Raw genomic sequence first — 21,425 nt, 5'->3', positions numbered from 1 at the left:
GAGTAGTGGTTCACTGTTTCACTACACGATGCTCTACACCGATAAATATCTTCTCTTTTCCAAGAAGAGGGGTAGCAACAGCATTAGCACTGCTGGAAGGTTCACCAACAACTTGGTCATCGCTACCAGTATTGCCACCCTCCACAATTGAGGCTTGCACTTCATTCTCATTGGACACATATTCAATATCAACTATATCATCCACATCCATAGCACTACCAAAAAAAGTAGTACACAAATGGGTACAAAAATTAAGCAGTACATTCGCAATACATGGACACATTATAATGATTTAGACATAAAGTTGAAGCTGCTAAGTGCTAACTGCATGTAGCACACATTATTTTTGTACTCATTGTTTCTAAGGATACACAATGCAGTGAGCCAGGGAATAAAGATATAAAGTTGAAGCTGCTAAGTGCATGTGCTAACTGCGGGTGTAAGCTCCATAAGTCCATATACCTTGCTATTGATTGAGAGGGAGGGCGATGATGTGCTATATTGATGCGTTGAGTTGGCAAGTCACAGAGAATGACGAGTCGCTGCATTAAGATGGCCGAGATGCCGAGACATAGAGAATGACGAGTCGAAAGAGCTACGTTGGGTCACCGGTGACCGGTAACGCTGTCCGCTCTCCGCTCTCCGCTGTGGCCAGGATCCGACAGCAGCCTCACGGACGACTGACTACGCGGCTTAAGAAATTTATACCAAATTTAAAATTGGTCGACAACATATCAAAACCATTGAAACTATACTATGACAATGAGTCGACAACATTTTACTCCTATAATAGTCAAAGTGTTGTTATCAAACGCAATGACATTAAATATTATATTGTAAAGGAGTTTCTAGGATCAAACAATTGATCTTGAGCATATATATGCAAAGCAAATGCTTACAGATCCGCTCACTTAAGTGTTTTCACCCAATGAGTTTAGAAAACATGCATAGCCGTCATGGATTTTATGGAGCGTCTATGATTCTGAATTAAGGGGTCATAAAATATAACTCTCTCTCTCTCATGTTCAATTTCTCTAGTTGACATAGAAAGATGAGGAGTGGGAATTGTAAGTTAAAAAACTAAAGAAGTGGTAAAATAAGTTCTAAGTACAAGCAAGTTAGTACAAATATGACATCAAGAATGTGGCCAACATTCGACTTTACCTCCGGTTCCCCACATACCCATGAGATCCAATCTAATCTAGAACGCGGCTAGTAAAAGGAAGGTCATCACCAACACCTCACTGTTTGATTTAAAGTTTGTCATCCTAATAGCATCGTCTTTTGATCTTGAAGACTTATGATGTGTTTGGTTGGGGAGACAACTGGAATGGAGGGACTCCATTCCAGTTTCTGAGAATTGAGTCATTTCATTCTGTGTTTGGCAAGCAGAACGAAACCACTCCATTTTTTGTTTGGTTGAAGAGTAGAATAGAACGGAGCCGCTCCTTTCATTGTTTGGTTGGAGAGCCATATAAGTGTGGAGGGGAGGAGAGCGCTCGCAGCTGGTCGTTTTGATAGAGCAAGAGCATCCTAAATATTTGTCATATATAGACTCCACGAGCTGTTCCGGTCTCCTCCGTTGAAAACCAAACATCCAAAAAATAAGAATGGAGCCACTCCATTTCCCTCCACTCCTCAACCAAATACATCGTTAATTTATTGTTTTTAATGCATATAGTGGCTAGAGAATCAGATAAAGGATCTTATAGCAATCCTCAATATACCGGCATGGACGGGACGGGATGTCATTTGTCGTTGTAGATTTTCTAGAGTACCAAGAACTACTGCGGAGACGTAAACAACAAATAATATGACACCGGAGGGAGTAGTTATTTCTAGCCATCTTTTTTCTGACCACATTCATAATTAAATTAGATATACATATAAACTATATTAATAGTTTATTAAATAAATGTATTTTTAGTCTAAAACTAATTTTATTTTAAGAGAGAGAGTATAAGACAGCTCTGTCCGTATCGTTAAGAAAAATATAATGCAGTAGTTGTTCCACTATCGGGCCAAAGAAGTTTATGGCTGGATAAAGTTGATTCTACAGTGAACAGGAACTGTGGCAACGAGCTCATAGCTTCCGGGTGTTGTATATTATCCAAGTTTAGGATTTTTTACATCTAAAAGGGTAATTTATAGTTACCTTCGTTCTTAATATTTATTCGTTCTTAAATATTTGTTGTTTGTTACTATATTTTTTGAACTAAAACATGACAAATAAAAAGGAACCAAGATAGTATTGCATAAACACGGCTTGAGTACATCACCGTATTCACTAGACCACTACCTACAGGCTACAGAGAGTGGGTACATTTTCCTTTGGGAGAATTTGATGACCAAAATCAGACATCTACCGTTTCAAACTCGACACTAGAGCACACGTACAGACCGCTAGCCACCAAGTCCAGTATACGACCAACAACTTTAACGCTCTATTCTCAAATTCAAACCGGCCCATCCACCACTTTGGACGCTGACGACGGCGGCGGCGGCGTCGGCAGCGGCTTGACGAAGCGCTTCCAGTACCAGTGGCGCGCCCACACCTCGCGGAGTGACTCGATGGGCACGCCCTTGGTCTCCGGCAGGAAGAAGAAGATGAACACGGTCATGACCACCACCCAGCCCGCGTTGTACGCAAAGCTGCCGTACTTGAAGCTGCAGAGCATGTTGAGGAAGGACTGCGTCTGCGCGAAGGTGAGCGCCAGCGAGATGGCCTCGCTCATCGCCTGCCCCGCTGACCTCACCTCCAGCGGGTAGATCTCGCTGGGGATGATCCACTTGAGCGGGCCCCACGAGACGCCGAAGCCGGCCGTGAACAGGCACACCACCGCCACCACCGCCACGGCGTACGGCCGCGACATCGCCTTCTCGCCGTTGGTGCCCAGTTCAGCGCCGAAGATCCACGCCATGGCCACCAGGCACGCCAGCAGGATGCCCCCGCCCACCATGAACAGCGACCGCCGCCCGACCCGGTCCACGGCCACCGCGGCGACGGCGATGGACACCAGGCTCACCACGTCGGTGATGATGGACCCCAGGATCGCCTTCTGGCTCGTGAACCCGATGGTGTAGAACAGCAGCGGCGTGAACAGCGTCACCACGATCATGCCCGTCAGCTCGAAGAAGAGCGGGATGGCGACGGCCATCACCAGGTGCGGCCGGTACTCGCGGCGCACGATGCGCCGGAACGCGCCGGACTCGTGCCGCCGGTCCTCCTCCGCGGCCTGCACGATGTCCCTGAGCTCCACGCCCACGTCAGCGGACCGCCCGCGGATGCGCTGCAGCGACGCGCGCGCGGCGTCCGTCTTCCCCCGCAGCACCAGGCTGTTGGGCGAGTCCGGGATGAACGCCGCGCCCACCAGGATGACGGTGGCCGGGACGATGCCCACGCCCAGGGACAGGCGCCAGCCCCACACGGCGATGGTGTTGGCGCGGTAGTTCACCAGGTCCGCCACGAACATGCCCACGTTCAGGAAGAAGTGGAAGATGCTGGTGAAGGCCCCGCGCCACCGCGCCGGCGCGATCTCCGCCAGGTACACCGGCGCGGACTGGTTCGTGAACCCCACGGCGAAGCCCAGGAAAACGCGGCCGATGACGAGCATGGCCACGTTCACGGCGGTGCAGTTGAGGACGGAGCCCACGAAGAAGAGCGACGCCCCGATCAGCATCGAGTTCCGCCGCCCGATCTTCTTCGTGATGTGGCCGGCCACTAGGCACGCGAACATGCCGGCGAGGTACAGCGACGACACAAACGTGGTGAGCAGCTGGCTGTCGAAGATGCAGTACTCGTCCTGCGTCGCGGCGTTCATCTTCTCCAAGATGTCGGGGAAGAAGGCCTTCAGGAACGACTGCATCTGCGTCAAGCCACCTGAAAATTCACCATCAAAATTAAAGCACGCTGAATGTCACTTGATCATAAGATGCCATGCAAAACAGTTCATAACACTCTGTGATTAGAGGTGTAATCGGATAGGATATGGACAGATATTACTCATTTCATATTTATTTTCATATTTTCTCTTCAAATTCGGATTGGATACAAATATTATCAAGTTTAATTAGGGTAAAATTTGAATGAATATCGACATCTTAAATATCCAATTTTAAGAATGCGAATACGAATAAAGATCGGATATAGATTGAATACTGAGTACCCGGACTCAGATACAGATTAGATGGTCGAACTTGAATACAGGCGGATAATATCCATACCATTTATATTCCTAAGTATGATCTCTTACGTTCGGTCCAACACTTGTCCAAGCCGATAGGTGATGTCGTCAAGCCAATGACGGTTTCGATCGGCACGAGTCTAACAACAATCGGATCGACGATCGTCGGTGGGTTTGTTGACTGACCGGCCCGGTCGTTACCGACCATGCTAGAGCTAAACTATCAGTCGGTACCGACCAACCGTTCTTTTGCCCGTTTGAAGTACAGAAAAATCTAAAAAAATAAAAGAAAATCTCAAATGCGTCATATAAATAGACCCCTCGCTCTCTACTTGGTTTCTATTCCTTTATATTATAGTATTCCACTCTTTATTCTAATATAGATTTTAGGTGGAGTATGAAGTTTGAAACCTTTGCCGACTTGCTCAACGAGCGATCTCCACAATGTCTACCCTATCGGTGAGGGAGATGACTTCTTCAACAGCTTTTCTTTCGTATACCATTGTCAGTAAGATGTCTATGCTCATCCTAGTTTCCTAAATCCGTAACCTCTATTTTCATACACATATCCTCCTCCTTTGTATCCCTACTGACCATATGTGGATGCTACACCTACCAGTGAAAATCCTACCACCAATGCTCATCCTCCTTCCACTAAAGCTCTTACGATAAATGCTCCTTCTACTCCAACCTTTCACTTATCCATACCCTCCTCTATATGGATCATGTGGTGCTCCTCCTTATATGGTGTTCATTCGCTCGCTCCCCCATTGATGCTCCTCCCTCATATGATGTTCGTCCTTCATTTTGTCCACCTACATGTGCGATAGTGCCCTTGACCAGCGATAGTGATGCCGCTTCAAACCATTCCGGTACTTTGGTGCTCCTTAATTCCAATAACGAAAGGATTGGACGAAAATGAAGGATAAAAGGGTAGTAAGCACACATATTCTTTTATGAATTCCACATGGTTTTTGGGTCGATAAAACTTTTTTGAGTTCATAAATTTATAGGTTCACGCTTGGCTATTATACTCCATGGACCCAATTGATGGTAACCTCAAGAAGGGATCGATCTTCTAGGGCCAAATAGTCAGCACCAACAACTCCATCATGGAAGATGCTCACCACGACACACTAAGAAAATGAAGGATCAGTGGTCGACAAGCAACCATAAGACCACCCTCTTCAATGGCATCTATAACCGCTTATACGCGACCTAAATGAGTGGAACTGACGATGCTATGCTACTTGAAGCGACTAAGGAGACTTCCATAACAAGTCCAATAAAATCGACTTCAAACCGGAGTACATGTGGTGCACTCTTTGCGATCAACCCAAGCGGTGCTCAAGGCACGGTGACGATCACTGCAGTGATGGGAGCAAAAGACCTCGTTTAAATTTGGACAACGATTATATCTCTGCATCACTAGAAAGTGTGGACACACCATGATCTATTGGACGCAATAGTGCAAGCGATCACTAGAAGAGTAAGGGGCAACGACAAAAGGTAGCGAGTCCTTGGTTTTGAGGAAAAGGATGTTGAACAAGCTATAGATGGCTAGCTAGAGGATGACTCAATTTAAATTGTTTGAGGAATTCAACGACTTGTTGGATTGCTTCACCATCAACATGGATGAAGACACTATAAAGATCCATAAGATGACCTTAAAAGTTGACAAAGCAACTGAAATTAGATTAGGAAAAAAGAGACGAAAGAGATAGAAAAGAAATATGGTAAAAAGGAGTAGCGTGTCAGTTATTTTTATGAATTATATAATTTTTAAAAAGTTTTTACATTGTATTTTCTTTTTAATGAATTATGTTTTTTATTTACTTAATTATATACTCAGATGGATTTTTATTCCTATAAAATGTTATGTTTTATATTAATTAAAATTCTCTAAAAGAAAAGATAACGATAGTCTAGCCAGTAGTACAATCCACAACCAAAGGCATGTTTGAATCCCATGCGCTAGCACACCTTGAAAAGCTAAATTGTTATTGGGTGCTAAAGTTTACTACTTCACTTTTAGCATCTTTTAGCACTTCTATTTGGATCTCCAAGTACTAAAGTTTAGCTAAAAGTGTAATGCTAAACTTAAGCACCATAGATTCAAACAGACCCTAATATAACAGTCGATAAGACCAAATCAGTGAGCGCTAGAAGCACCTTGTGCAGGCCGCACAGGTGAGCTCGTGAAACGTAACCATGGGCCTTCGACATAAGGTTGTGTCCAGCAAATCATGCATATAGTTGTGTAAAACACTGTTTTGTATCGTAGATAACACTGTTTGTAGAATGGAATTTAAAATAGGAGGTGAGACAGGAGATGTCATAGGAGAGATACTGAAGACAATAATAACAAACGGAGAAGAGAAAGAGGAGGAAGAAAGATTTTTTTCCCACCGACGTATGGGTCTTATATATATAATTAAGGTGACATGGTTTATCCAATATGCTGGTGCTCATCTCCCCTTGCTTTGCAATTTAGTTTTCTTATATTCTTCTATACCATATTTTATTATGAAAAAAAGAAACTAAATGGGATCTTGTGGACACTACCGGAATCCGGCTCTTTGTCGAGTGCTTAGCGTTTTGCTGAGTGCAATTTATCGAGCACTCGATAAAGCATTCTTTACCGAGTGCCACTCTTGGCGAACTAAAGCTCTCGACACAAACGTCGTTTGCCGAGGGCAGAACACTCGACATAGAAAAACCCTCGGTAAAGGAGCCTTTGTCGTGCGCCAAGCTCTCGACGAAATGCGACGCTCGGTAAAGGGTCATTAGGAACCGTCTATTGTTGATGACCGTTAACTTTGCCGAGTGTCAGCCGTTGACACTCAGCAAAATATCTTCTTCGCCGAGTGTCACCTAGAAAACCCTCGGCAAAAGTATAATTTGTTGATTGTCTTGCCTTGACACTCGACAAAAAATATTTGTTTTTTCTTTTTTTTCCACCAAACTTTTTGTGGTGTTTTCCTGCAGTATATAGACCTACGTATTCAATTTGGGAACAATTATCAAAGTCTTTGCTATAACTATTAGATTTAGTTTCTTTAATTTAATTTCTTCGGATAATTCAAATTTGAACTGCAAGTCACTCGAGAAATGGAAAATAGTGAATGCAAAAATGATATTCATGTTATTTAGAACAAGTTATGGTCTATTTTAGGAGTAGACCAAAATTTTCGAGCACTATGCTCACGAAACATGAACTTGCAATCTAGTTGTTTTAAAATTGTATAAAACACTAACAAAGTCAGAAATCATAAAACTTATCGACATGTCATAATATCATATGTAGAGGTTGGGATAAAATGTAATAGTGTTTCGTGAAAGTTATCACGCACTATGTGTAGAAACCTAGGTGTTCTTAACAGGAATCATAAAACTTCTAGGTTTCTACACATAGTGCATGATAACTTTCATGAAATAGTGTGAAAATTTTATCATAATCTCTACATATGATATCATGACATGTCGACAAGTTTCATGATTTTCTGACTTTGTTTGTGTTTTATACATTTTTAAAACAAATGGATCGCAAGTTCACAGTCATGTTTCATGAGCATGGTACTCGAAATTCCGGTTTGTTCCTAAAATAGGTCGTAGCTTGTGCTAAATAACATGAATATTATTTTTACATTCGCTATTTTTCATTTTTCAAATGACTTACAGTTCAATCTAAATTATCCGAAGAAATTCAATTAAACAAACTAATCTAATAGTTATAGCAAACACTTTGAAAATTGTGCCAAAATGGAACATGTAGGTACATATAGTGTAGGAACACAGTAGCAAATGTTTGGTGGAAAAAATGAAAATGTACTTTGTCGAGTGTCTTACGGGGACACTCGGCAATAAATTTTTTATTTTAAAAAAAATTTGCTGAGTGTCGGATCTAGGGCACTCAGTGAAGCTTATTTTTAAAAAATAAAAAACTCTTTATCGAGTGCCAAACCACGGACACTCGACAAACTAGTTTTACATAACCCCTAGCCAGCGGCCATTTTCTCTCTCTCACACACACTCACTCGCACTACTGCGCCCCCATGCCATAGTGCCTCGGCCTCGTTCGTGCCATCGCTGGCCCGACCCCTCCCCGTCTTCGACCCTGGCCTCGCCCCGATGATCCTCGTCGACGTCGTTCCTGTCCCAATCCATGTTTAGTGAGTTTCATATTGTACTAAAATTTAGTGAATTTAGTATGTGTGTTTAGTGACTTTAATATTATACTATGTGTGTTCAGTGAATGTAGTGAATTTAGTCAGTTTCATATTATATTATGTGTGTTTAGTGAATTTGTGAGTTTAGTGAGTTCATTATGTGTGTTTAGTGATTCATATCGTACTATGTGTGTTTGTTGAATTTAGTGACTTTTAAATGACATGCTAATTTTGTCCCGAGCAGGGCCCAGAGGAAGGAAGTACTACAATGGATCAAGATGTTAATGTTCCCAGATAGGTATGTAGCTAACCTGAGTAGGGGGTAAACTTATCTACTCTGCGAGTCTTAGGGATGAAGAGTCATGACTTCCACATATGAATTGAACGAATTCTTTCGGCGATGGTTTGAGGCTATGTCCCTGAGCATGTCTAACTAGCGCTTGCAGAGTTGAGCTATTTCTTCCACTAACTTTGTGCAAGAGAGTTATCTCGGACCGTGATTACAGACTTGGAAAGAATGGCACCCATGTTACTATGTAGTTTGAAGAAGACCTTTCCACATGGTTTCTTTAATCCGATACAACATTTGATTCTTCATCTCCTGTATGAGGCACGAATGGGGGCCCATTCAGGGACGTTGGTGCTATCCAATCGAGAGATGTCTAAAGACTGAAAGAAATGTAAAAATAAATGCAAAATCGAGGCTTCCATTGCAGAGGCATACATACTGGAGAAGGTGTCAAAATTCACAACAACTTACTATGGTGACAAAGTGACATGCGTGTATAATCCACTCCGTCATTATAGTGATGGCAAAAATGAATCAAACCTCAACATTTTTCGAGGGCAACTCGGAAGCGCAAGTGGTTCAACCACTGAGACCCTGAGACATGAAGAGTGGTGCCATATCATGCTATATGTATTGACCAACCTTGAAAAGGTGACGCCATACATGGTGCAATTTCTTCATGAATTATAGCGTCGATCAAGGGACCCAACTCCACAAAAATATGATACCCTTCTTAGAAGGGGTGCAGGTAGGGGTGGTAATGGATTGCGATCCAAATGTTTCTTCACAAATTACTAGGTCCCTAAATTATTTTTAGTTAAAAATGAATAGAAATAGAGCCAGATCCTAACCGGATCCGATCCTTACATTTTATAGTGTAAAATTTAGAGCCCATTGCCTGCCCTAGGTGCAGGAAATGGATTGCCCGATTTCATTTCCTGGTTCAAACAGAAGGCCGTGCTTAGTTTTTCATTTGAAGGTTCTCTTACGTGCGAATAATATAACAATCTAGCATGTTTGAACTTGCAGGGCCAAAGAGACCCGTCTATGAGTGCCGAGTTGAGACAAGTACCAACTGTCTTTGCCTATAGGGTCAGGAAATTTTCTAGGTATGACATCAATAGATATTGTTTTCGCACGACAAGCTACGACCAAAGTCGGCCCAATCGAAAAACCACGTGTTCTGGAGTCTTTATGCCTGGGCTTGACGAGGTCAAGTATTATGGAAGAATTGAAGAAATATATGAACTCAATTTTCATGGTTTCAAACCTCTTACTCCAATGATATTTAAAAGTCATTGGTTTCACCGTGAAGTGACGAGACGGGCACATTCTAATCTTGGACTAGTCAAAATTCAATAATATTCCACCTTACAGGAGACAATGTCTATATCGTGGCCCAACAGACCACACAAGTGTATTATCTCCCATATGCATGCCAAATGAAAGAACATCTTAAGGGTTGGGATATTGTGTATAAGGTATCACCGCACGATAAATACCTGTTCCAAACCATGAAGATTATAACTTAGATCCAGACACATATGATGGAGAGTTCTTTCAAAAAGATGGGCTAGAAGGGCAATTTGAGATAGACTTAACCGAAGCGATCGAAATAGAAATAGATACTGAAATGGTTGTTGATGAGGAGGATGATGAGGTGCAAAATGAGAATGACTTAGAAATGCTTGAAGGCAATGACAATGACGAACTTGCGCCTTCATATGGTGTTAACTATGAAATGGTTGATAGTGATGTTGAGACTTATGATCTGGCTAATCTGGACACATATGAAGATTATTTTAGTCGATGTAATGCTATTTTTTATTTATTTTGCATCTGTTTCTAAATACATTTTTTATTTGTGCTTATTTGCTTACTCTTAATTCTATGTAGTTCGACAAAGATGGTGGGCGGTGGGACGAGGACGAGGAGGGAGAGGGGGAGGGGGAGGAGGATCACCTGTAGTAGAGAGGAGGAGGCGCAGCAGGACGACACCGTACAACACAGATGGAGCAACAGACTGTTATCTATGCCGCGCAGGAGGACGACGACCATGACGACAACGATGCTCAGTAGGATGCCTCTGGGTCTGGTGCCTTAGGATCGACGCACGTCTACTTTCGAGGTCCCACGAGTCTCCTTCAGTGGTCGATACTTCGTGACAGGCGCTCGCTTATTCGTTCCGATGGGGAAATGTATGTAACTTTAGATGTTGTCGCTGCTTATTCATATTATATGTTCAAATTTAAAATAGAAACTAATACTTTTTTAATCACTTGGACATGTCTTGGAAAGTTTTGGAGAATGCAGGGGGTCACGGCCGTAAGCCCAATGACATCCTCGACCTTCTGTGCAAGGAACACTTCTCTAGACTTGTTGAATACGTTGGAGTGATGGGTCCGACCTATTTCTTCGACCACTACACCGTCGCCCCCGATGTAGTGGATCGAGACGACAGGCTCAACAAGTTGTAGGTAAGTCTTCCTCGCACTATATTGTTTAATACATCGCATTCGTTGCACATTCTTCAAATAATGTTTGGATACATTGCCTTTGTATGTAGGATTTCTTCAGATGCGAGGCTGGATACGAGGGCAGGGCGGATGTGGTGGCTACCACGAGCTGTAAGAAGCTCGTTGTAAACATGCACTATAACGCGCACATCAGGCCATCGTCACTTATTATGACTCTATCATTGGGGAGAAGGTGAACAAGAAGGACGCCCAGACCATGTCGTTGACTTCAGACCAATACTTGTAGGTAAATACAAAATATTAATATTGATATTAAATATGATTAATTTTATCTTCTGATTTGTTGTGTACTTTTTTGGTAGATAATTCCTTATTGGTGCGTCGCGCATCCTAAGTGCTGGAAGCAGATGATGCAAAGGTGGTGCTCGACCGAGTGGGACGAGACTCACAACGCTAGCCGGGAACGATATTTGATGATGCAAGATCCCTGCTACCACCAAGGCAGCTGCAACCTCGGCAAATATGCAAAAGCATGGGTAGACACTCTCTTTATTTTAGTCTAACTTTCGATTAGGCATGATTTCTAACCATCTCATTGGTTTTATCGCAGTCGCGCGTCACATGGTGGCCAGCCTTGCTCCATATTCTCGATGTATGCTATGGCCCACAAGGGTAAGGCGACGTCCGACGTCACCTACAATCCGGAGGACGGGCCCGAGGCGTATAGAAACCCTGCCGTCTATAGCCACCTCAGTGAGTATACTGCCATGGCACAACAGGTTCATGGGCCAGATTACGATCCGAGGACCGAGGACATCGACAGAGGTGTCCCCATGACGGTCGGAGGAGGCAAGAGGTGTGGGTGGTATTGGATTGCCGACGGGGCAATCAACTCGTCCTCCACTCCTACTCTGTCTCAAGTGCGAGTACGAAGCACGAGCACGAGACCAGCCATATGACCTCGACAGGACAGCTGGCGACATCGTATCCAGGGACTCCAGGTTAGTGCTTCTGTGCCTCGTCATTCATTGAATTATATACCTTCTCATTGCATTATTATAACATTCGGGTAAAATATTACAGGCCCAGCTAGAAAAAAAGAGGAGTGAACAGATGGAGATGGAGGTGAGGATGAGGGTAGAGCGAGAGGCAGAGCAGGCGGCTCGCTTGGCGGATCAGCAGAGGATGACAGAGATGTTCTAGTACATGCACAGCCTTACGCCGCACAAGGTTTTTCTCCACCACCTCCGTTGCTCCCTCCAGCCGACTCTATTCAGTTCCATACTTATATGAGTATCAAAATTTTAATCCTACATGATATATATTTATCTGGTCTCATACATTCAATTTCTTTTCTGTGCAGAGATAATCGGCGGTATCAAACAACCCCATGTTTCGTCCAGGCCATCACCGAACCAGCCGCCCACCTTGTTGTTGTTAATATTTAGTGCCTTGATATGCATTATAATAATCCAATGAGTTTAGTGCATCCCAGACGCCATAGCGGTATAGCCATCATTACGTGCACTCACGGCAAAGTATCGGAGCTTGCATATTATGTTGATACTATCATATAGTGCGTCCTATTATAAGAACACAAAATAATGGGCAAACGACGACTGAAGAATGAGCTTTGGAGCATGCATATGCGCGCGTGCTGCGGTCGCTGGGATTTTTTTTTTTTTTTTTTTTTGCCAGCAACTTGAGACGATAACCGGAGTGCGAGACAGTGACTCGTTAAAGAATAACACCGTTGCTTAGGCTGGAGATCGTGACACTAGCGTACTTCTTCGGTTCCTAAGATAAATATATATCACGCTCTTTAAAGAGTCATTTTTTAAAAAATGATCAAATATATTAAATACACTAACATTTGTGATTATAAAGCATCATTAGATTAAGTATAGATAGAGTATATTATTATAACAAACTAATATAAAAATCCAAATTCTGATACTATTATATATATATATATATATATTAATCAGACTTTAAAAAGTTTTTGACTCCTCGGAAAAACAAGATGATTTCTAGATGGATATAGTATATAATATCTCTGGTGGCCCCCTTGTCCATGTCTTGGTGCGTTTGTGCGTTATTTTAGCAAAGGCACACAGCACCCATGCTGCATGATCTGTGCTTTGGAGGTGCGGTGCCAGTGCCACTCAAAAACCTATTGCAACCGGCGTAAACTTGGTAACACTCAGTAGAGTGTGTGTAAGATAGGAGACGCGAAGATGATACTGTCTATAAGATAAAATTTGAAATAAGTGATAAGATAGAAGATATAATAAGATCAAATTTGTTGGAGATAGCGAACAAGAGCTGACGCCTCCGGGCTGGATCGATGTGAACTTTGGAGTCATCGTCCTCACATGGGCAAGGCTAGGGAAGCAGCCGCCTCTCCGCTACAGCGTCTTGGGGCCCAACCACATGTGGTGTGTGATGCGAGTCTCCTTGGAGAGTATTGGTTCACACCCTCTGACTTGGTGGCAAAATAACAAAGTCAAAAGACATAGGCCTAATTAAGGCCTAGCTAGTAAGCTAGCTGCTAGCAGATCGATGGAGATATGCCAATAAATAACGTGATCGATCTATAGTTGAATCAAACGACAATGACAGGGGCCTTGGGTTGCCTCTCCCAATGCCAAGGCAAGAGACAGGAGTGCCTCAGTAGCCAGGCCGTACCGTTCATCGTGATATGCCTTGAGCACAACAAGCATGTCCTCCACTGGAAGAGAACCTCAGCTCCCAGGCGGCCCGTACGTTCCCTTGGTGTTTCATAGCCGAAACCGTCTCTAAGTACAGATAGTTTCGTCTATTAAACTCCAGTTATACTTCTAGTGACGATTTCGAAATCATATTTATACAGGTGATTCCTTAAGAGGCCAACAATAAAAATCATTTTTATTCTATTTTTATTTTTTTTCGAGTTTTTCAAAGGATCTCGTATGAAAAACACATATATAAAAGTTGTAGATCTCTAAAAGTTATGAAACTTTGTAACTAATAATTTTTTTTTATTTGAAATCATTTGGGCTCTCAAAAATTACATCTAAATCAGTTAAATTTAAAATGCAAATTTGCAAACGATCTCGGATGGAAAAGTACTAGAATAAGGGTTGTAGAACTTCAAAAGTGTTATGAAACTTTGTAGTTGATAATTTTTCCTTTGGATTCGTTTAAAGTCTCAAATAATCAATTTATATTCGAATCGTTTTAATATGTGGCCAACAAAACTGCAATATAGATATGAAGTAATAGGTGGAGTGATAACAAATTAAAATATTTTTTGTTATTTTTAAAACCTTATTTTATGTTTTGTAGAAAAGATTTTTAGTGGTGGTTTTATTTTAGTCCAATCGATAGTGGAAATCGATTTTCACCGTCCCGGTCTGTACAAATACACTGAGAACGTGGACGACGACGGTGTGAGAATTGTGTTTCGCAACCGCAAACAGGAGATGCATGCGAGAGGCAACCCGTGAAAGAACGAGAGGAAAGAGACGGATCAGACCAAGCGGCAGCAGCTAGCACAGACCTGTGATGCTGATGTCGTAGCCGAAGATGAGCCCGCCGGAAGCCGCCATGAGGCAGCTCATCACCACCGTGAAGGTGATCTCGCTGCTGTAGCCATCGCCGGCGCCGGCGCTGCTCAGCGTGACCACTCCACCGCCGTGCATCGTCTCTTTGCCGTCCGAGCTATCGCAACAACTTAACCACGTCGACCAGCCTTGATCGCAAAAGCCTGGCTGCTGCGCTCCTCCCGGAGCGCGCATAGCACAGATATATGTGTAGCTGATCGCAGTGGATGTCCGATGATGGTGAACACTGACGTTAGTTATAGTGGAACTGATCGAGTCAAGAACACATTGCTGGATACAACGGCCAACCGGGACCCATCCACGTATCCCCTTTTTCGCCATTTTCTGTTCCAGTTGATTGGTGCTGCAGCTAGCAGCTGACTGCGCTCGCCGCCCACGGTCGGGTACCGAGTCCTGCAAACAAGATTGGTGTCTCTCTCTCTCTCTCTCTCTCTCTCTATATATATATATATATATATATATATATATATATATATATATATATATATTATATATATATATATATATATATATATATATATATATATATATATATATATGCGCCAGGACGTGAATAGGCTACGTCCCGTGTGATTGCGTCTGCATTTATGACTGTAAAATTTAATTATAAAAGTTGTATGTACCATGCAACGAATTTGGAAAAACAGTTCACCTATGTCTGCGTCATCATTTATACCGAGATAAACAGATTGAATAATGTGCATAAACAATGCAAAAAGAATCTGCTGACGCGCAAATCACGTGGGACGACTTTACAAGTTTGTTCAGTGTTTACGACTGCATACGAACATGAAGAGTAACAACATAAACCATGCGTTATAGCGACGTCAGACCATTTATGCTATTGTATATATGTGACCAGTGTGTGCGTACATCTGGGTTGGTTTGAGATTAGTAAAGTAGTGCTGTAAAATCACGATAAATGTGGGAAAGTTACCGTTTTATTCTCAACGTTGCGGTTTGAGGAGCATTAAAATAAGGAAGGACATATTCTTTTGAGACTTTGGCGTTACTTTGTAGTAGCCTTTCCTGTACGATAGCAGAAGGACCATATCCTTTGTGCTCTTGGCGATGGTTAATGGCGACGGGAGGACAAACAGAGCACATAGATCAATCAGGTACGTCTACTGGCATGTACATCGTAGCTGTACTTGATGTTGTGACCGGAGTCGCAGACGTTGTAGCTATTACTCCACCGACGGCGTTGAGGGCACCTAGAAATATTGATGACAACACAAGATCGACAGAGATGGTAGGAGCAGATCAACACATCCCCATGAGACATATTAGTGCGCATGATCAGGACACACCTCACATTCTGCAAAGCCATATAAGTTTCGAGAAGATAATAATATTAGTTACATACATACTTTGGTAGTGTTGTAGTATTTTCCAGTAAATTTGGGTCATCATTAATTCATAAATGTTAATTTTCTGTGCACAACCAGACAATATTGATATAAGATTGATACCTAAAGTTGGTATCACGTTTTGTAATGTGGACGAGGTGTATAATTTTTATAGTTGATATGCATATGAGGTGGGATTTCCGTTGAAGAAATATAGCGAGCGGAAGAATTGTAAATGGTTGAATTGTTCAATGGAAGGAAAGAATGCTGAAAGGGGTGTTGAAAATACAAGGATGTGTAATACATGTTCGAAACGAACACAATGCAAGGCTGGGATAAACTTAAAATTTTTTACGATGATGCCAAAGAAAATGTTATTTCTGTACGGATTGATCTGGTTAACTTTGAGCATAATCATGAATTCTTAAAAAAAAGATACAGAAAAAGGCTAATTGCAATGCAACAAAACTCATGATCGTGAGTATATGGAGTTCCTTAGTGCGATGCAGGAAAGCAGGATTTCGCAACATTGCATTAAGGATTTTGTTTGGGAAATGCATGGTGGTCCAGAAAACGTTCCAATAACCGTGCAGGACATGAGTAACCTGTAAGTGTAGTCTTTATTGACAAAATTATTATTATATATGAACATACATATGTTAAAAAGGTGTAGCGCATAATCGTTATGTTTTGATAGGAAGAAAGCATGACAAAGGGAAAGAAATGCAAATGATGGGTCGAAGCTATTATTTTTTTTGCATTATGCAAAAAAGATAATCCACAACTTTTTTCTGACTTTTAGCTGGACAAAGAAGAGAAGATTTTAAGCATATTTTGGTCCCATGGTAGCCAGCAAGCCGAGTATATTGACTTTGGTGATGTAGTTACCTTTGATACTACACATAAGACTAAGATGTATGATAAGCCATTTAGCATGTTTGTTGGTTCGAATCACCACCTCTAGTGCACAATATTTGCATTTGCTTTACTAGAAGACGAGACAATCAATACATTTGAGTGGGTCTTGAATACATTCAAAACATGCATGGGATGTGACTGACCACGAGTAATGTTGACAGGTATGTTGTATATAAATGCTTTGTATTGATTAAAAACATAGTATATGCTACCGTATTTATAAATATGTATCATTTTACTAAATAAAATATTGCATAATGTTATGTAAATGTTTCAATTTCAGATCAAGACCCTGTGATGCTAGTCGCACTAGGTAGAGTCTTCCCAAACACAATACATCAGTTGTGTTTGTGGCATATGCAAAACAGGTATATGCCCCACTTGAATGAATTGTATGCCGGATTTGAGGAAGGAGATTTCAAACAAGGTTCCAATCCATAATACATCATCCATTGAATAAAATGGAGTTTCGAGGCAGCCTGGCAAATGATGCTAAATGATTTCCAGCTACACGAGAACAACACCCTTGCCAGATTGTATGAAATACGTAAAGATTGGGTACCTGCATTTTTTAAAGGAGACTATTGTGGTCTTATGGTCTCTACACAACATAGCAAAAGCATGAACAAGCTGGTGAAGAGTGCCCATGTGGATGCAAACACACCGCTTCATCAATTTGCAAAGCAAATGATGAAGCTCCTGCATAGTAGGAAGATGAAAGAGGCCAAAGAGGCACTAGGATGCATGGAAAGTGACAAAATGAATAACATTTGTTTATACTATTTAACAAAAATAGGGAATAATTGAAAGGGAAATGTGCCATTGTGCCATTTCCATATTGTTTTGATGATTAGATGCACAACACACTTGGTGAAAACTAACAAATGTTAAGCAAAAGAATATCTAGATGGATCAAGATTGAAGGTAAGTTTCAGACACTTAGTCAATTGTTTTATGTGCTAAACATGCTTGTCTAAGTGCCAGGAACTCAATTAATTCAAGTCCAAAAGGAGGAAGAGGAGTTCAGCCGAAACAGCCAGTATTGCACCACCTGCGGGTGCACCGGACAGTGTTCGGTGTGCATCGGACATTGTCCGCTGCCCAGGCTGCTCAGCGATAAAATCGCTGCTCTCGAGAATCGTCGAGGGCGCTACGGCTAAAATTCACCAGACAGTCCGGTGCACACTAGACTGTCCGGTGAGACAACAGCGCCCGCGTCAACGGTCGGCAGCGCGATCAACGCGCAATCAACAGGCGACGCGTGGCTAGAGCCAACGGTCACTAGGCCGCACCGGACAGTCCGGTGTGCACCAGACATTGTCCGGTGTGCCAAGAGGACAGAGGGTTCAACGGTCGGCTTCGCCAAAGAAGGAAAGAAATCGTGCACTGTTCATGTCCGGTGGTGCACCGGACTGTCCGGTGCGCCAACGGACAGAAGGCAAGAATTGCCTACCAAATGGAGCTCCAACGGCTCCTAGCTGCCTTGGGGCTATAAAAGGGACCCATAGGTGCATGGAGCAGAATACCAAGCCTCCATTGAACATCCTAAGACACCTAGACTCCGCAAGCACGCATCTAGATCATTGTGTTTGAGATTTGAGCACTTGTTGAGTTGTGAACTCGCTGCGCTGTGATTGTGTGCTTGTTTCTTGACTTATGTGCGTGTCACTGCTGTGACTCTAGCTCTTGCGTGTGTTTCTATTCCCTCCCTTACTCTTGTGGTTTTCATTGTGATCAATATTGTAAGGATGAGAGGCTCCAACTTGTGGAGATTCCTCACAAAGGGAACATCTGCTATAAGGAAGAAAACAGTGGTATTCAAGTGGATCATTGGGACGCTTGAAAGGGGTTGAGTGCAACCCTCGTCCATTGGGACGCCACAACATGGAAGTAGGCAAGTGTTCTACTTGGCCGAACCACGGGATAAAAATTGATGTGTCACCTGTTGTTATTCGTGTGCGATTCTCTCTGCTTCTACTCATTTGATAATTGCTCTAAGTTTAAATACTCACCTTGTGAAGAGCAATTAAGTGAAGAAGTCATCTCTTTCTCTTTATACATAGCACCTTGGTATTGATTCCACTAACATTTCATAAACCAAGTTTTGTGCCATTTAGTGTTGATTTTTATAGGATCACCTATTCACCCCCCTCTAGGTGCTCTCAATTGGAATCAGAGTCATACTCTTCATTAAGGGACTAACCGCCCGAAGAGATGGATCCTAAAGGTAAGGGGATGGTGATCAACGACAAAGAGGAGACCCTCTATGTCGACGACCCAAAAGGCGACAAGCCCACTGACTCAGGCTCAAGTCACAAGAAGAGGGATGGGAAGAAGAAGAGGTGCATAAAGAAGATCATCTACTACGATAGTAATGCCTCCTCCTCTTCGCCAAGGGATGACGACGACGAAGACTCTTCGTCGAAAAAGAAAACGGTTAATCAAAACTATTCCTTTGATTATTCTCGCATCCCTTATAATTCAAATGCCCATTTATTATCTATTCCACTTGGAAAACCTCCACACTTTGATGGAGAAGACTATTCATTTTGGAGTCATAAAATGCGCAGTCACTTATTTTCTCTCCATCCAAGTATTTGGGAAATTGTTGAAAATGGAATGCATTTCGATAGCACTTACAATCATATATTTATTAATGAGCAAATACATAAAAACGCCAAGCTACTACTGTTCTGCTAGCATTTCTATACAGGGATGAATACAACAAAGTGAGCGGCTTGGACAATGCCAAGCAAATATGGGATACCCTCAAGATCTCTCACGAGGGTAATGATGCCACCATGATTACCAAGATGGAACTGGTGGAAAGCGAGCTGGGGAGATTCACCATGATAAGTGGAGAGGAGCCAACTCAAACTTACAACAGGCTCAAGACCCTGGTCAACAAGATTCGAAGCTATGGGAGTACAAGATGGACGGATCATGATGTCGTCCGACTCATGCTAAGGTCTTTTACCGTTATTGATCCTCATCTTGTGAATCTTATCCATGAGAATCCCAGGTACACCAAGATGACGCCCGAGGAAATTCTCAGAAAATTTGTAAGCGAACGCATGATGGTGAAGGAAGCAAGATACGTGGACGATGCTGCAAACGGACCGCTTCCTCTCTACAAGCTGCAACCCGTTGCTCTCAAAGCAATGAGTAGCAAGGAGGCACTACCTAGCAAGGTAGCACAAGTGGAGGCTGCCGGACTCAATGAGGACGAAATGGAGCTTATAATCAAGCGTTTCAAGACCGCAATTTAAAGGGACGCAAGGAATATCCCAACAAGAGCAAGTCTAAGGGAAAGCACTCCTACTTCAAGTGTGATAAGTCTGGTCATTTTATAGCACAATGTCCCGATAATGACAATGACCAGACACAAGAAAAGAAAGGGATGAAGGAAAGGAAGAAGAACTAAAGGAAGGCAAAGGGTGAGGCACACATTGGAAAAGAATGGGACTCCGGCTGTTCTTCATCCGACTCCGATGATGAAGGACTAGCTGCCTCAGCCTTCAACAAGTCCTTCCTCTTCCCCAACGAACGCCACACGTGCCTTATGGCTAAGGAGAAGAAGGTACGTACACGAGATACACCTAAGTACACTTCTTCTAGTGATGAGGAATCTTCTGACGATGAAGTGGATTATAGTGATCTATTTAAAGGATTAGATAGATCTAAGGTAGATAAAATAAATGAATTGATTGATGCTCTTAATGAAAAAAGATAGGCTCCTAGAAAAGCAAGAAGTTATTCTTTATGAGGAGCATGATAAATTCATTAATGTTCAAAAATCTATTGCTCTAGAAATTAAGAAAAATGAACTATTGACTTCTGAGTTGTCTGCTTGCAATGACTCTATCTCTAAGCTTAAAAATTTAAATGTTGATTTAAATGCTAAGTTAGAAGAAGTAAGTTTTGCTAGTTCATCTATAGAGCATGTTGTTATCTGTAATAGGTGCAAAGATTTTAACATTGATGCTTGTAATGAACATGCCTCTACTATTCTTAAGTTAAATAATGATGTTGCAAGTCTTAATGCTCAACTTAAGACTTGCAAGGATAATTCTGAGAAACTAAAATTTGCCAGGGATGCCTACACCATTGGTAAACACCTCTCTATTAAGGATGGACTTGGTTTCCAAAAGGAGACCAAGAACTTAACAAGCCAAAGGACTTCCAATCTTAACAAGGAGAAAGGAAAGGCTCCAAAGGACTTCCAATTCTTCAAATGACCAAAAGAACCATGCTTATCTTTATGCTCACATCAAGAATTGTTGTAATCATATTGTTTTTCCTACTCCTCATGATGCTGCATTTAATTCTCATGCCATGTTTGCATCTAACTCTTCATATGCTCTTGGTAGGAATAGACCTAGGCACCATCATGTTGCTTCTCATGCACCTAGGAGAGCATCAACTGGATCAACT

At 42.3% G+C, this 21,425-nt stretch overlaps 1 protein-coding gene across 1 annotated transcript; it reads right to left on the bottom strand.

Annotated features, from left to right (window-relative positions):
* Positions 1 to 2,223: 2,223 nt before the first annotated feature.
* LOC103655493 (sugar transport protein MST1) lies at positions 2,224 to 15,139 on the bottom strand. The gene is made up of 2 exons (XM_020552599.2): positions 14,661 to 15,139; positions 2,224 to 3,880 (listed from the first exon to the last, which is right to left on the bottom strand). The coding sequence occupies exons 1-2, from the start codon at positions 15,043 to 15,045 to the stop codon at positions 2,457 to 2,459; spliced, it is 1,809 nt and encodes a 602-aa protein (XP_020408188.1). The 5' UTR covers positions 15,046 to 15,139; the 3' UTR covers positions 2,224 to 2,456.
* Between the last annotated feature and the right edge of the window lie 6,286 nt (positions 15,140 to 21,425).

Source organism: Zea mays, chromosome 4 (assembly GCF_902167145.1).
Source record: "Zea mays cultivar B73 chromosome 4, Zm-B73-REFERENCE-NAM-5.0, whole genome shotgun sequence".
NCBI classification, from domain to species: domain Eukaryota; kingdom Viridiplantae; phylum Streptophyta; class Magnoliopsida; order Poales; family Poaceae; genus Zea; species Zea mays.
Note: the sequence above shows the minus strand (reverse complement) of the source record. Positions and strands in the feature narration are given on the sequence as shown.